Genomic DNA, 14564 nt, shown 5'->3' with positions numbered 1-14564 from the left:
TACTCCAGAGTCCCATGTGTTTCAGATGCCGCGTCGCCTGTACAGGGAAGCTCTGCATGTATGCACCCTTGCAGACGACGCGTGGGGCTGCACATGTAATATCACGCATTACTATCAAGACATGAGATCCATGATTCCATCAGATTAGGCATCATGTGTCGCCTGGGCAGCAAACTCTACTTCCAAGTATCCAGCGTCATTCTGTGACATGAGACGCGTTTGCTATGATGCGTTCCCGTTGACCAGGTCGCACAGTGCGCACAATGACTCTTCAGCGCTACTCATCCGTTTCCGAGCCAGTGCCATTGCCATCAGCTGCTTGCTCGTCGAATACTATTTGCACGCCTTCTTGATCCAACCTCCGTCGTAGAACTAGAAAGCGTCGTGTGTTCTCCTCAAATTCCTCTATGTTGCTGCCCGCTGCTTCCAACGCCCGTACCAAACCTTGATTGTCCTCACCTTGCCGCATAAGCCCATCTATCCCTATGCGTTCAAAGTAGGATCGAAACTGCTCAAGTTCGGCGAGCAGCCGTTCTCGTAAGGCGGGGTCATGAGGGCGCCCAGCTACAGAAGCATCGTACGACGCTATATTGTCATCGGGAGCTAGTGGATCGGAAACGGATGTGAATTTGGACTTGACGCGAGGGTCAAGAAGGGCCATAAGCGTTTGGTTATCCGAAAGGATGACATGTCGAGCAAGGTCCGTCTCTGGTATCTGCGCAAGCCAGTATGGATCCTCTCCTGCTCCCAGCTCTTCTTCAAAAGCGTAGCACATCTCCACTAGCAAAGTCGTCCCTTCGGTGTTGTTCCACAGGTCTTTGGCCTTGGGTACATACAGCTGACATAGCAGCTCTTGATACTCGCCGTTTGGCTCCTTTCCCCACACAGGTTTTGGTATCGGGGAAATGTCCAGCTCCTTGCACAGCCGCGCTGCTAGCCATGGATATTCTTTGATTGCGTTGCGCAATGTTGAGCGTGCTTTCTGTGGCTGTTTAATGCGATCGTGAGCAAGCGCAATGCTGAAAGCGAGATTCGGTGGAACCTTCCACTGCCGCTGGAGGTAGTCTGCTTCGACCAGGTTGACTAAGGCGCCCGGTTCTCGCCCTCTCAAGGCTAGTTGATCGATGAGGAGTCGAAGACAGTAAGGATCATTCTCAGGGTCCATTGCAAGTAGCATCTTAGCCCACTCGAACGATGTTCGCCACGTCGCACGAACACCCAATGTATTGATGTAGCGCCATACCGCAAGCCAGAACTCGCGGTTTTCTGGACGGCGAAAGTCCAACCGGGCTTTACCAGCCGCCAGGTTCGCAGAGAAGGTAGAATGTACGGAGCGCCCAAAAGTAAAGAGAGCGCGCTCCAACATCTCGGACGCAGCAGCAGGTTCTCGCTGTTGCTTAGCGATCTCTGAGACTTGAAGCAGAGTGGAGATGTGGAAGGCTGTGAATGACGTTAGTACTCTATATGACATGAAAAGTGGCTCAACTTACGGTTGTGGTGCAAGAGTTGGATCATACGCTCAGAATCCATACTTGCGACACAAATCTGGAACTGCCGCTGAACATCTTGATACATGTTGTTGTGAAAGAATCTGTATTCGACAGTGCCATCCGCTCGTTTCTCGACAATTTCCATGCCGAGGCCGCCAGATGTAGCTCGTGGCCACTCCTCTTTACCTTGGATGAAGATGTTCCGTCGAAGTCCCAACGATGCGAGGTTGCGATTGCCAGGAGCGTTACGTCCTGCAATTGCAGCAGCGATGCCACCTTGTTGACCACGTTGTCGAGGCCGCGCCTCGTCTTCGGCACTTTGCACAGCGGCTCGACCGAAGAGCCTCTTCATCTCGTTTGCGGCATGTAAATGTTGCGTGTCCACACTCAGCACAGAGAAGAGTTGCTTCTTCTCTTCGCTAATGGGGTCGTGTTGATCTGACCCAGGTCCCGTTTGGCTGTTCATAGAGAGGTTGAGGGCAAGCAATGCCCGATCAATCTCATCAAGATCTGACTTTCCTGTGGTAGAGGCGGAGGGCTTGTCAGCCTCTGCAGCTTTGCCCTTGGCTTTGGCCTTCTTTTTCTTCTTCTTGCTCTTCTTTGAGGGTTTCGATGCAGGCATAGGCTCGACCTCCGCGTCATCATCGGAATCTTCGGCCTTGCGCGCGGCGTCTTGATCTGTTCCTTCATCCTCTTCGTCTTGTTCATCTTGGTCGCCACCATCGCCCAACATAGCAAACAGGCTGGGTTTCGCCTTTGTCTTGGGGGCTACCTCAGGCTCCGACTCTTCCTCGTTTTGGTCATCTTGGGCAAGTTGTTCCTGTATCTGCTTCTCTTCAAGCTCTCGCTGGGCCCGCCGCAACGCTCGTGAAGACATTTTGGAGTGTCGAAAATTAAGTGTTTGGGGTAACGTGATGACGTCGTAGTGGTTTAGATTGTTCGCAGGGGATGATTGGGTCCCCGCTTTAAGCGCTTGGACTAGGCGTTCTCCCAGCCTGCACCATGATTTCACCCGTGGACTACTGTTGCTGCCAACCTCACTCCCAATCCCCTTCACCCCACCTGCCAGATGCGGGCTGCCTTCCAAGTGCTTCGCTCTGCACGTCGCCCGTGCCTGCGTAAGCTTGCCCGCAGCCGTGTCGGCGTCTTTGCGCCGAGCAATGGCCTAGGCTTCCGGGCTCACCATCACTACCGCCAGCGCACCTCGCCCATCGTCCTCGCGTCGTCGATGCAGTTCCGCGCCCTCACAGGTGCGTTAGTGGCTGCCGCTGTCGCCTCGGGTGCCTTCTACGCTTACAACGACAAATCCTCTACAGGACACGCGCAGTCCCCCGCCGACCAAGCCAGGAACCTGACCAGCGCCCGAAGCAGCGAGCCCGCGCGCAAGGCACTGGTCGTTGGTCCCGGCGAGCTCTACACAGGAACCATCACTGGGCCCATCTCGAAAGAGACGGATGACTACGGCAGGAAGGTGCTGGAGATGCTGGACCCCGACCAAGCCACAGCCAAGCTGAGGAAGAACGAGGAGTCGTGGCTCGTGGGCAGAGGGCAGGGCGTTGTGCGGTACGACGTGGTGCAGATTCCCAGCAACTCCCCCATCGAAGACGACCATGCCGAAAAGATCATCGAGGTACCATCGAACCTGGCAGCCACGGACAATGGCGCCTCGGCTAGCGACTGGATGTTCTGGGGCGTTTTCGACGGACACAGGTAGGTGTCGATCGTGGTCGCATGTCTCGCCAGTGCTAACCTCCACAGTGGCTGGGTTACCTCAGCCAAGCTTCGTCAGACCCTCATCTCCTACGTCGCACGCGAGCTCAACACGACCTACAAGTCGGCCGTCGAGGACCCTGCGCTCCACTTCCCGAGCCCCGATGCTATCGACCGCGCCATCAAGACCGGCTTCACCAAACTAGACAACGAGATCGTACACGAGTCTGTCAAGAAGGTCCGGAAGGCTCAATCCAAGATTGCTGCTGCTGAGCTGCTGGCCCCCGCTCTTTCCGGTTCCTGCGCACTCCTCTCCTTCTACGACAGCCGATCCAAACTCCTGCGAGTCGCTTGCACGGGTGATTCTCGCGCGATTCTGGGCCGACGAGGGCCCAATGGCAAGTGGACCGTGACTCCCCTGTCTGAAGATCAGACCGGTGGAACTACAAGTGAGGCTGAGCGGTTGCGTCGAGAGCATCCGGGTGAGCCCAACGTGGTCCGGAACGGTCGCATTCTAGGTGGACTGGAGCCATCCCGGGCGTTTGGCGATGCATCCTACAAGTGGTCCGCCGAGACCAACGCCGAGCTCAAGAAGTCTTACTTTTCGCGATCGCCTTCAACACTACTCAAGACTCCTCCATACGTCACTGCCGAGCCGGTCATTACAACTACCAGGGTAGAGCCGGAAAAGGGTGATTTCGTCGTCATGGCTACTGATGGTCTATGGGAGATGCTTACCAACGAGGAGGTCGTAGGCTTAGTTGGTCAGTGGCTCGACGCTCAGGGTAACCCGGCCAGTCAAGGTTCACAGACTCAGTCCTGGCTCAAGAGCTGGTGGTCCACACAAAAGCAATTGCCTGTCGAGCAGAAGGCAGCGGAGAAGGGAGAGGGTCAACGTGCACCAATCCGTCAACAACAGTGGGGTACCAAGACTAGCCTGAACGAGCGCTTCGTGGTTGAAGACAAGAACGCAGCTACGCATCTTGTTCGGAATGCACTTGGCGGAAAGGATCAGGATCAACTAAGTGCTCTCCTCACCCTCCCCAGCCCCTTTTCGCGACGATACAGGGACGACTTGACCGTCGAGGTCATCTTCTTTGGAGAAGGCGCAGGCACCGGTAACGTCACTCGGAACCAAGAAGCCAGTGCTGCAGAACCAGAAGTCAAGCCCAAACTATAGAGCATCTTCCTGTTTTCGAGGCTGAACATTTGAACGGGCGATATCCTTAGGCGACCTCTGATGGTCCCACGGCGTTTACGAGCTCTTCTGAGCAAGGCGTTTGACGGAAGCATGACGAGCATAGCAAGTTTGTTTTTCTGGTTATACGTAGCATGGCTTGGTCTCTGGACCCTGAATTGAAGTGAACCAGGTTCTCGGCCTGTCTGTCTGTCATTCCACGTGCCCGCGTGTTGTTGGAGCTTTCCCGGTTAGATTCCGCGATGTCCGCATGATGTCATCGTTGCGACTAGAAGCATCACGAACTTATCATGAACTACAAAATTCAGTTAAAAGGGCCCTCGAGTGCCAGCAATTGTCAGCCACCTAACCTCATCTGTTCCTACCATCAAGCTTTCTATATCTACGATTACCCGGACAGATAACATGGCTGAGTCACTAGCAGCATTCCGTGACCGTAGGTCGAAAGATCTCCGTCAGCTGGCAGAGGAGCACCTGCAACATGAGTAAGTAGCGCCAGATTTGCGCGTCGATTGGCGATAGCTTATTCAAGATAGTCTCAACCAACAAGACCGCGAAGTACTCAAAAGCGCAGGTGGAAAGGCGTCGATGCACGCTGGTTTCGCGTCAGCAGTCGGACTGGGTCTAGGAATCTACACAGCATATCGGCTGCGAAGCATGCGCCTTGCGTACTTCAAAGCTTTCCGCGCCGCGGAGAAGCCTGTAGAAGTACGCTTCGCTGACGGCCGCACCGAGCCTGTTCCAGACATCACAGCACAGATCTCCGGACCTTCGCGCTGGGGTGATGCAGCGACCTACTTTCTCTTTTCTGTTGGCGGTCTCTTCCTTGGAGGCGAACTGGGTCTTTTGACAGGTACAGCAAGCGCAGCAAGGACCGTGACCAAAGACCCGGCCAGCAAGGAGAGGATTGAGAAGGCGTTTAAGAATTATCGGATCGATGTGTTGCAGAGGGAGATTGAGCAGCTGAAGGGCAAGAGTCGATTTGAAGAGTTCTTTAGCGGTGGTTCGTCTAGTGCATAGAGCCATCCCACGAAGAATGTACCCAGCGGTGAGATGTAGTCATGGTCGCGTACGCGTGTGGAGTCTCAATTAGGCGGTATACTTGCCCATGTTAACATGTACCTGAATACCTATACATGAATTGCATTGTTCATCAATGCAGAAACTCATTTATAGCCTAACGATCCCGAGTGACGGATGCATTCTCACACATGCGATGGATCATTGTTGATATGCCTAGAGATCTCCAGGTGGGCCATTCTTGCAGCCACCCAATTTGATGGTTCCAGACTCGCGCACATGACGTGTCGCGCTAAAATGGTGGCGCGGCTGTTGCAGATCGTTGGATGAGAGCAGACACCCGCGTGGCTTGCAACCTTAAAACAGCGCCTTACGTCATGGCACTCTGCCTAACTAGGGAGTCCCGGATGGTCCGTTCGAGCGCTTGGGAAACAATCGTCGTCTGGGATTTCTCAACGGCAGCGGCTCTTCTCCAAAAAGTATTGCTTCTTCATTGCATTCTCTCCGCATCATTTCACCTGGGGAACTCGGTCGCGGCTTTATCATACGACGTTGTAGTCGATACTCATTTACCCCGTACTCGGATCGGACGGCACTGCGCTGCACTGCATAGCAACCAAAGTCGCCGGCGCTTTCACTGCATACGTCGGGACGACTGCACCATCACGACTATCGCTTGAGCAGGATTGACATAGCCGATATCTGTTCCTGTCTGCGAATTCATAACTCGGTCGTGGATTTAAAGAACACATCACCCCTGCGGCGATCATGAAAGGGGCGATACTTTCCATGGTGTGGCTTGCTGGCCTCACTGCAGCCCAGAGTAGCTCGGCCTCGGTCTCTCCCTCAGTCATAACTTTATCTGGGTCGCAGCGGAGTCTGACAGGCGATGATGCGGCTCCAAACCCAACCGTCCCCTCGGATTTCGAGGGCAGCACCTTTGCGACAGTAACATCGGCCGCGTCGTCTGGGGCGTCTGGTAGCACAGCCTCGTCCAACGGCACGGCTTCAATCACAAGCAGTGCACCACCCGTCACAAACATCGGAGGAAACAACAGAACACTGACACCGACTGGCACCGAGACCGCTCCAGCGCTGCCCTCCAACACTCAGCCTTGCAACAACTACCTCGAGTTCTGCAACCGCAAGTATTCCAATATTACCGAAGTAGCTGCGCACAACTCGCCCTACACGCGAAAGAACAACATTGCGCGCAACCAAGAGTACGGCGTGACGCAACAACTGAATGATGGCATCCGCATGCTGCAGGGCTCAGCCCACTACGTCAACGGCACGCTCTACTACTGCCATTCTTCATGCGACCTGCTCAACGCCGGTACTGTTGAAGACTACCTCCGCGAAGTCACGGCATGGGTAGCAGATCACCCCTTCGACGTCATCACGATTCTCTTCGGCAACTCCAACTGGGACGAAACGACCGATGACGGCAAGCCACTCGTTACGTCTTCCAACTTCGCCGAGGCGATCGAGAAGTCCGGTTTGATCGAATACGTCTACCAGCCACCCAAGACCGCCATGGAGCTCAACGACTGGCCAACGCTTGGCGAACTCATTCTCCACAACAACCGTGTCGTCACCTTTATTGACTACAATTTCGACACCGATGCGGTGCCATACCTGCTCTGGGAGTTCTACAACATGTGGGAGACGCCCTTCTCCCCAACCGACCCCGATTTCCCTTGCACGCTGGGTAGACCCGAGGGCATGTCCGAAGAAAAGATGAGGGAAATCATGTACATGGCCAACCACAACCTGAACGCCGAGATCTCGTTCGCTGGACTGAACCTCCTCGTGCCCAACGTGGCGGAGATCAACCAGACCAATGCGCTGGAAGGAGAAGGTAGTCTAGGTCGCATGACCAACACCTGCACCAGTATGTATCCCCGTACCCATTTTCTATCTTGCATTTTGCTAACACATCCCCCCACAGCCAATTGGGACCGCCCACCAAACTTCCTCCTCGTCGACTTCTACAACCAAGGGCCCATCAACGGGTCCGTCTTCGAAGTCGCCGCCCGCGCAAACAACGTTACATATGACCGCGAATGTTGCGGCACTGCGTCTCTGGGCAACGTGCTGCTTCAGCCCAGCGCCACATACTTTGGCTTCGTCGTTGCGATTGTTGCCGCCTTGATTCTATGACCTTCTTCGACGGTTGAAGTCGTCTAATTGGATAGTTGGTATATAATACGGAAAGGGGGTTTCAATGTGCATAAGCATGGCAAGGCGTTTGGTGGTCGAGATCTTGTACACTTTTTGCATAATGATAGCGATTCTAAGCGATTCTTCATACATTGAGAATATCTTGAGCTTTCTTGGCATTCTCTCACATGACTACTCTTTTGATGCATGGAAGTGTATGCATCGTAAATCAACTGCCAGCTGTCTTAGTATGCATACTCAATCGCAAAAGCATACAACGTGTCGTGACTTATAGTATATCAACATGCCATCAGGCATACTTTTTAGGCTGGAGTGCACGAAATGAGCTGCTCCCTCGACAAAGTAAAGTACAGATAGACCTTCTTTGCACATACTTAGGATGCTCAAGTGATGATAAACGTCTAAAACATGTCGCGCTTGTGTGCGTAGGTGGTTCCGGTTGTTCACCTGAGTACTGAACCTGAAAGCTACGTTATGGGAATGGGAAATGTACCTTCCTTTTCCAACTTCTACGAAATCCGGAAAATCGTATTGGGACTCCATTCAAGAGAGTGGTACAGCAGGCGGATCTCGCTGCCGTCTGGTTGGTTGTCAGGGCATGTGAGAGATTGGATGGGTGGCACAAGAGTGTGAGTTGAGCATAGGGGAGGCATCCAGATTATGCGCGCGGACACTTCTGCGAGTATGCCCACATTCTCTTGCTCCACACCACTAATGCAATATGAGTCGGAAGATATAGTCTTGATGGTGGTATAGTAAGAATAATTGCATTTTACTCCATGTGTGAATTAGCCACCCATGCTAAGCCGTTAACAGTCCCGTGGTATCTCCCTATAACTCCGTATGCGATATAAATACAAGCCCTCTCAAGCAGAGCCTTCAACTACTACTCACAGAGCTTGATGAGCTCGGTGTACGAGTCTGCACGGGCTCGATGGCTAGGCTATCGCTCCGCGGCGCCAGGCCTTCAGGCCAACTGCGCCTCTCGCGATGTTCAACCGAAGGTAATCTCTCATCCTCTTTATTTACACTCAGCCTCTTCTTGACTTTACTCCACCTTCTGAGCTTTTCGCTCATCGACCCTCGCCGCCGACCCTCGGCTTCTGATTCTCTCCTGGTCTTTTCGTCGCGTACGGGATCAGATAACTGCCGAGACGCGGCAAGTGAGTTGAGGTATATGGGATACAATGCGCCAGCAGCGTAAGCCGCTGCAATGACGCAGAAAGCGTATTGTGCGTTTTTGATCTTGAGCGCGGCATACATTATCGGTGGGATAACGGCCCCTCCACCGATAGCTGCCGTCAGAATCACGGAAGCGTCTTTGGTGTGCTTGCCCATACCCCGTATCCCTTGTGCGAAAATCTGCGGGAAAAGCGGGCCTTCAAAGAACATGACGATGACAATGATGGCTGCACCGCCACTGCCAGAAGCATGCATTGCTGCGGCAGCGGTTATAATTGCGCCCAGGTAGAAAACCAGAAGACTAAAGCGTGGCTTTACCCAAATGTCGATGAAGGCTGCCAGGAACCGAGACACCGCGAAAGCAGTGTGTCCATAGGCTTGCTGTGACACATAATCCACGGAGGGCGCGACGCGGTTGAGGTACTCCTTGTACGAAGTGGAGGTGGATTCTTGGCCGCCAACGTAACAGAATTGAGATAAGACTGCCATACTCAGACCAATCCAAAGAACTTTGACTGGCTTGGACCCAATCTTGATGGTGGCCTCGCGGGCAAATGGCACAGTGCGTTGACTGGCTAGTTCTAGCTCTTCGTCGGTAGCTTCAGGAAGCGGTACGTAGAAGTATATGATTGCAAGAGCGATGTTGAAGAGAGATATGCCGAGATATGTCCACTGCACATCAATGAGGCTAGCAGCGTTGGCGGGGAAGAGCACTTTCTTCGCCAAAAGTGGGGAAACAATGGTGCCGACAGCCTGAACAGCCTGTGAGAGGTTCAATCGCACTTCCGCATACTCAGGCGGTCCGCATAGTGCTATGAATGGGTTTGCGCCAAGTTCCAATGTCGATAGTCCCGCACCGGTAATGAAGTTTGAGATCAGGAACGCTGGGAAGGAATTGAGCACAGCTGAAGGCCAGAAGACGAGGGTTCCGCAAGCATAGACTGAAAGACCGACCATGTAGCATGCCTTGAACCCCCAGGCCTTGAAGACGATCCGTCCAAAAGTCAAAGGTCCCACAATGTAGCCAACATAATAGGCACTGTGTTGTCCAACTGTCTCCCACTCGCTCGTGCGAGCTACTTCTTGAAAGCGCGAATTGAGTACGTCCAGGAAACCATAGGCAAACCCCCAGATGAAGAACAGTATGGTTACCATGATCACGGGATATACACTTTCTCGGTTGCTCCGGAGGGTGATATTCTTTTTCTGCCCAGTGTTGACGAAGTCGAAAAATGTTGGCGGGCGCTGGGTGCGGGTGGTGGTGGCGTAGGTAACAGTGGTGTTGGACGGTCTCAGTTGAGGCAATTCGGTCATGTCAGGCGTAGTCAAGAAGTCCATCATACCCATCGGCTCATCACCACCGCTTCTACGAGCGAGAGGAGGTTTGCTGAGTGGGGAAGCGGGAGGCGTTAAGGGGTCTGAGCGCCGCCGAGAATCGAGTATGTCGGGATGAAGTACAGCTTCATCGCTTGTATGGGTAGTGTTGTCGCGCATAGTATGGTCGATGACCCAGCTAGGTAGGAATCTCTTGACTAGGGGTTTCAGGGCGGGAACGCATCCACACATGATACCCAAATTGATCTCAATGGTGCTCCACATAAATGATAGAGATGAGAACCACGCAAAATCGCCAGTGTTCCTCTGTTCGTTGCCAGATTCGGAAGACTGCCGTTGTGCGGCTTCAAGAGTATCGCGCTGAGCATCTTGCAGGTATGCGATACGAATGACATCGACGACTGCGACAAAGATACCGAAACCAAAGGTAATAACGAGGATCACCTTCTGTTTCCTCGGCAGCCGCATACTAGTGAGTATTGGCATCGGCAGGAATAATATGGCTATGTCGGTGATGATGTTGAGCGGTGCCGAGGAAAGGTATATCGTGACGATGTTGGTGCAGTGAGCAGTGTCGGGAACGGGAGAAGCCCAAGCGGCGCCAACAGGACGACACTGACATAGATTCAGGATTGTCAGAGCGAGCCCGCCGACATTGACGACGACAAGGGTGGCAATGGTGGCCCATCGGAATACTTTGTGTGTCTTGGACAGCGTGAGGTAGAAGAGGAGGATCGAGGTTTTGGTGGCCATCAAAGCTGGATTCTGTGGGGATTTAGTGCTGGCGGCTTATGTATACAAAGTCCTGTACGTACGTAGAGTACCGAGAAGACAAAGGAGGACTTCTTCAAGGGCTCTTGCCATTGCGCGGGTATGTTCTCTTGCTTCCGCCCCAGGCCTTTGGTAGTGCCGTAGCATATCGAGAAGGATGCGCCAAACGCGAGGACCCAGGCCAGGATCATTGTGTAGTCGTCCCATCCCGGCTTTCTAACCACCAGAAATCGGGAGATGAGACGAAAGCCAACGAAAACGGAGCATATGGCAAGCGTCGCAGCTGACACTCCCAGTACCACAGGTCCTCGCGTAGGGAAGTCGCCATTGGTGAAGTCAAGATCCGTCATGTCGTGCGCCGCGCTATAACGTGTATATCGATGCCATAGAGGAGGACGGGCTATTGTTTGCGGAGAGCGTTGGTTCTATCGCGGGCGCGGTCGTCTCGGGATCTGATATTCAGGCCACGGCATTCTCTGGCGCCAGCCTCGTCGACGGGTCGTATACGGGCGATGGGTGTGGTCTGGGAAGGAGCGATGGACAGGGTGCCGACAACGGGTGGTGTAGGAGACGGCTGCGTCGAGTCGAGCAGTGTGCAGGGCCACGCGGGTCGATGCGGTGAAGGGACTATCGACCCCAGGAAAGGCGGACGGTTGAGCAGCGGCGAGCAAAGTGGAGTGCGCATCGCTAAGTGCGCGACTTGTAAACGCATTAGACGGCCTTGGGCCGGCGTCTGAATCCTCGAAACGTCATTGGGAGGAGCATTTGTCCACCGTGTGGGGAGAGAAACGCCATTTCGTCACAGCGCCTGTCCCGGTACAATCTCACCGAAATGCCGGCGCTGCCACTGGGCGCCGTTAGGCCGGTCACGGAGTCAGTCCTCGTCCGTGGGCCATGGCTCTCGTGCGCTCAAGTCTCGAAGTTTCTCGGCTTTCGCCTTGTGTGAGCAGCTTTAGATGCAGCGGGTGAGGGCATTGGGCGCGACAGGTGGCACATGCAACAGCGGCCGCCATCATGTCGACGAAGTTTGTTCGCGGCCGCAGCATGAAACCAGCGAGGTTAGGGGGACGCCAGCACGCACTTGACTCGAGAAACCAGCCGCGATCATGCTTCCCCAGACGCCGTCTACATCACGTGTCCGAGTAAGCCTTAGCTTTAGTATTTCTTAACTATAGAAATTTAGAAAAATCTTAACTTAATAACTAAAGTATACTATAGTTATATACTATAGCTAATACCTAAATAAAATAGAAGTATAAAAACTTTATACTTATATATTATTATTATTTTTTTTATCTCTATCTATATACTCTAAAATAGTAATAATAATAATAATTACTTTATAAGCTACTTTTAAGTTATTATTAAACTTTAGTAGTTTTAAATTTATTAAATATAAAATTACTAACTTTTATAGATAAAAATTAGTAAAACTTACTACTATATATATAAACGCTATTAATTATACTTAAATAGTTATATTTTAAGTAGTTACTTTAAGTATAATAGCTACTATTTTTATTTATACTAATATTTTTATTAACTTTAATATTAAGCTTTTTATATATAAGAAGCTATAAGCTCTTAAATAACTTTATAAGAGAGTTCTTACTAATACTACTACTTTTAGTAATATACTAATTATTACTAAGCTTATAGTATAAAGCTAAAAAAAAGTATTAAGTTAAGTAAGATATATTTTAGTTTTAATTTAAAAAAGAATAATAAAAGAATTAATAGTAACATAGGTGCATGCTTCGTGGGTCAGCATGCTTCGTGGGTTACCTGTGCTAAGACCCCACCAAAACCCCCCCTATTATAGCCTATTACAACCTACTTTAGCATAATATAGCATAAAAGATACTAAAATAGAATTAAGAGGCTACCTCTACTTTATAATTATACGTTCGCGCGTTGTGCTCTGTGTTATTGCAGCGTCTACAGCGTCTTTAGGATAGTTTACTCTCTTTAGCGCGCACCTGCCTCTTCGCCTTCTTTCTATTACTACGCGCCCTAAACTCCTGTAAAGCTGTCCTGCGCTGGCTATCCTCTATTATTATAGACCCTTCTGCTCTAACCTACTTTCTTTTGTGTAATTTGCGCTGCGTAGCAGCCTTATTAGCTGCTTGAAGTTCAGTAATCTCTTTTTAGGCTAATACTAGTGTTACGATCTGACCTAAGGGGCACCCCGGGGGTCAGCGTAATCACTTTGAAGGATCGTGCGGCACAGTCGTAGGAATGCGGCACGGGAACTGCGCCGCAGTCACGTGACCGCTCGTCCACGAGCAGGACGGCGCTAGTCCTATACGAGCGCTCGTCCACGAGCATAAGCAGTTAGACTAATAACTGGCAAGACACATTACTGCTCGTCTACGATTACTTACACGCTCGTCCACGAGCGCAACACTTATTAAGTATATAGCTTAGGCACTGAACCCTTATGGCTTAGTGTGTTTAACTTCGTACAAGACTCTAGTATTTAATCTAAGGATTATACTTCTTTCTTAACCCCTTGTGATATTACATCGTTCTACTAAACGTGCTATTACACCCTCGTACTATTACATCGTTCTACCAAACGTGCTAGTACACAACCCCGTCCAACGCACTCGCTTATACCCCGAGAACCAACTCTTAGGTTATCTTAGGACGACCTTTACAACTAGCTTGTGCGTAATTATTGCTGCGCCCTTTAAGACCTTCTTAAAGGCCTCTACTATAGAAGTTAGAGAGCTATCTATATGCTTCTGAATCCTCTGCTTTACTAGCGTCGATTACGACTCTATTTTAAGAGTATTGCTAAGGGTTTGCGATAGCTAGGGCGAGTTGCTAATAGGTAGTAGTGAAGGGGTGCGCAACTGTACGTTAAGGCCTATTATAACTCTCTCTAGGTTAAATGGGACTAATCTAGCGCCTCTAAACCCTTCTTAGATATTACTAGAAGTAATTGCGGCGTTAAAGGCGCGCTTAAAGTATAGTAGGAACTTAAGTTTTGTGATGTAGCTAATCTAGTTGCGCATTAGCTCCTTGGCTTAGCGGCTATACGCCTTCTTTAACGGCCTAAAATAACCTATATTAAGTAGCTGTAGTAGGTGAGATAAGTGTAGAGGTATGTAGAGAGTAATAATCTTCTTCTCTTTGTAGTATTGCTTAAACTAAAGGGCGTTATAGCTCTTATATCTGTTAATAATAAGCAGCCGGTGCTGTTCTATAGTACGCTTCTCTGTATAGGTATTAAAGTGTTCTAACTACTAGAAACTAATCTTATTTGTAGTCTAACTGTTCTTAGAGACTGAGATTAACTAATCCTAAGGTATAGCGTCCTCTTTGTACTAGGCAGAGAGGTAATAGCGCCCTTTAAAGATAATATAGGGCGGAATAGCCTATCTTGTTGTATTAATGCTCTAAATAACTATAGTCTACTTGCGATTGCCTAGCTAGATAGACTTTAGTTGTTCTTGCTTCTCTGAAGCTATAATAACAGCTCTAGTTGATATTATGCCTATTATAAAGCTAGTCTTATTAAAGTTGTAGGTGTCTTTATTCTAGATGCTGTACTTAGCTTTTGTGTTGGCTACTAGCTAGAACTAGGCTTAGATAGCTACGGGGTCTTCGCAGAGGGCTCTCTTATAGTTGTACTTGCGATTAAACTTTACTTAGAGCTCTGGTTGGCG

General features: G+C 50.8%; 5 protein-coding genes across 5 annotated transcripts; 3 read left to right on the top strand and 2 right to left on the bottom strand.

Moving 5' to 3' along the window:
• Positions 1–277: 277 nt before the first annotated feature.
• On the bottom strand, positions 278–2367 carry J4E86_002114 (uncharacterized protein; the record flags this gene model as incomplete). Its single annotated transcript, XM_051442677.1, has 2 exons — positions 278–1440; positions 1491–2367. The coding sequence occupies 2 exons, from the start codon at positions 2365–2367 to the stop codon at positions 278–280; spliced, it is 2040 nt and encodes a 679-aa protein (XP_051306265.1).
• A 351-nt stretch (positions 2368–2718) lies between these two features.
• J4E86_002113 (uncharacterized protein) lies at positions 2719–4380 on the top strand (the record flags this gene model as incomplete). The annotated part of the gene is made up of 2 exons (XM_051442676.1): positions 2719–3200; positions 3249–4380. 2 exons carry the CDS (start codon positions 2719–2721, stop codon positions 4378–4380), a joined length of 1614 nt encoding a protein of 537 aa, XP_051306264.1.
• A 423-nt stretch (positions 4381–4803) lies between these two features.
• On the top strand, positions 4804–5418 carry J4E86_002112 (uncharacterized protein; the record flags this gene model as incomplete). Its single annotated transcript, XM_051442675.1, has 2 exons — positions 4804–4883; positions 4935–5418. The coding sequence occupies 2 exons, from the start codon at positions 4804–4806 to the stop codon at positions 5416–5418; spliced, it is 564 nt and encodes a 187-aa protein (XP_051306263.1).
• A 768-nt stretch (positions 5419–6186) lies between these two features.
• J4E86_002111 (uncharacterized protein) lies at positions 6187–7581 on the top strand (the record flags this gene model as incomplete). Its single annotated transcript, XM_051442674.1, has 2 exons — positions 6187–7312; positions 7370–7581. 2 exons carry the CDS (start codon positions 6187–6189, stop codon positions 7579–7581), a joined length of 1338 nt encoding a protein of 445 aa, XP_051306262.1.
• Positions 7582–8481: 900 nt separating this feature from the next.
• On the bottom strand, positions 8482–11240 carry J4E86_002110 (uncharacterized protein; the record flags this gene model as incomplete). Its single annotated transcript, XM_051442673.1, has 2 exons — positions 8482–10884; positions 10935–11240. 2 exons carry the CDS (start codon positions 11238–11240, stop codon positions 8482–8484), a joined length of 2709 nt encoding a protein of 902 aa, XP_051306261.1.
• Between the last annotated feature and the right edge of the window lie 3324 nt (positions 11241–14564).

This window comes from Alternaria arbusti (assembly GCF_024043155.1).
Source record: "Alternaria arbusti strain BMP 1465 chromosome Unknown scaffold_2, whole genome shotgun sequence".
Classification (NCBI taxonomy): Eukaryota; Fungi; Ascomycota; class Dothideomycetes; order Pleosporales; family Pleosporaceae; genus Alternaria; species Alternaria arbusti.
Note: the sequence above shows the minus strand (reverse complement) of the source record. Positions and strands in the feature narration are given on the sequence as shown.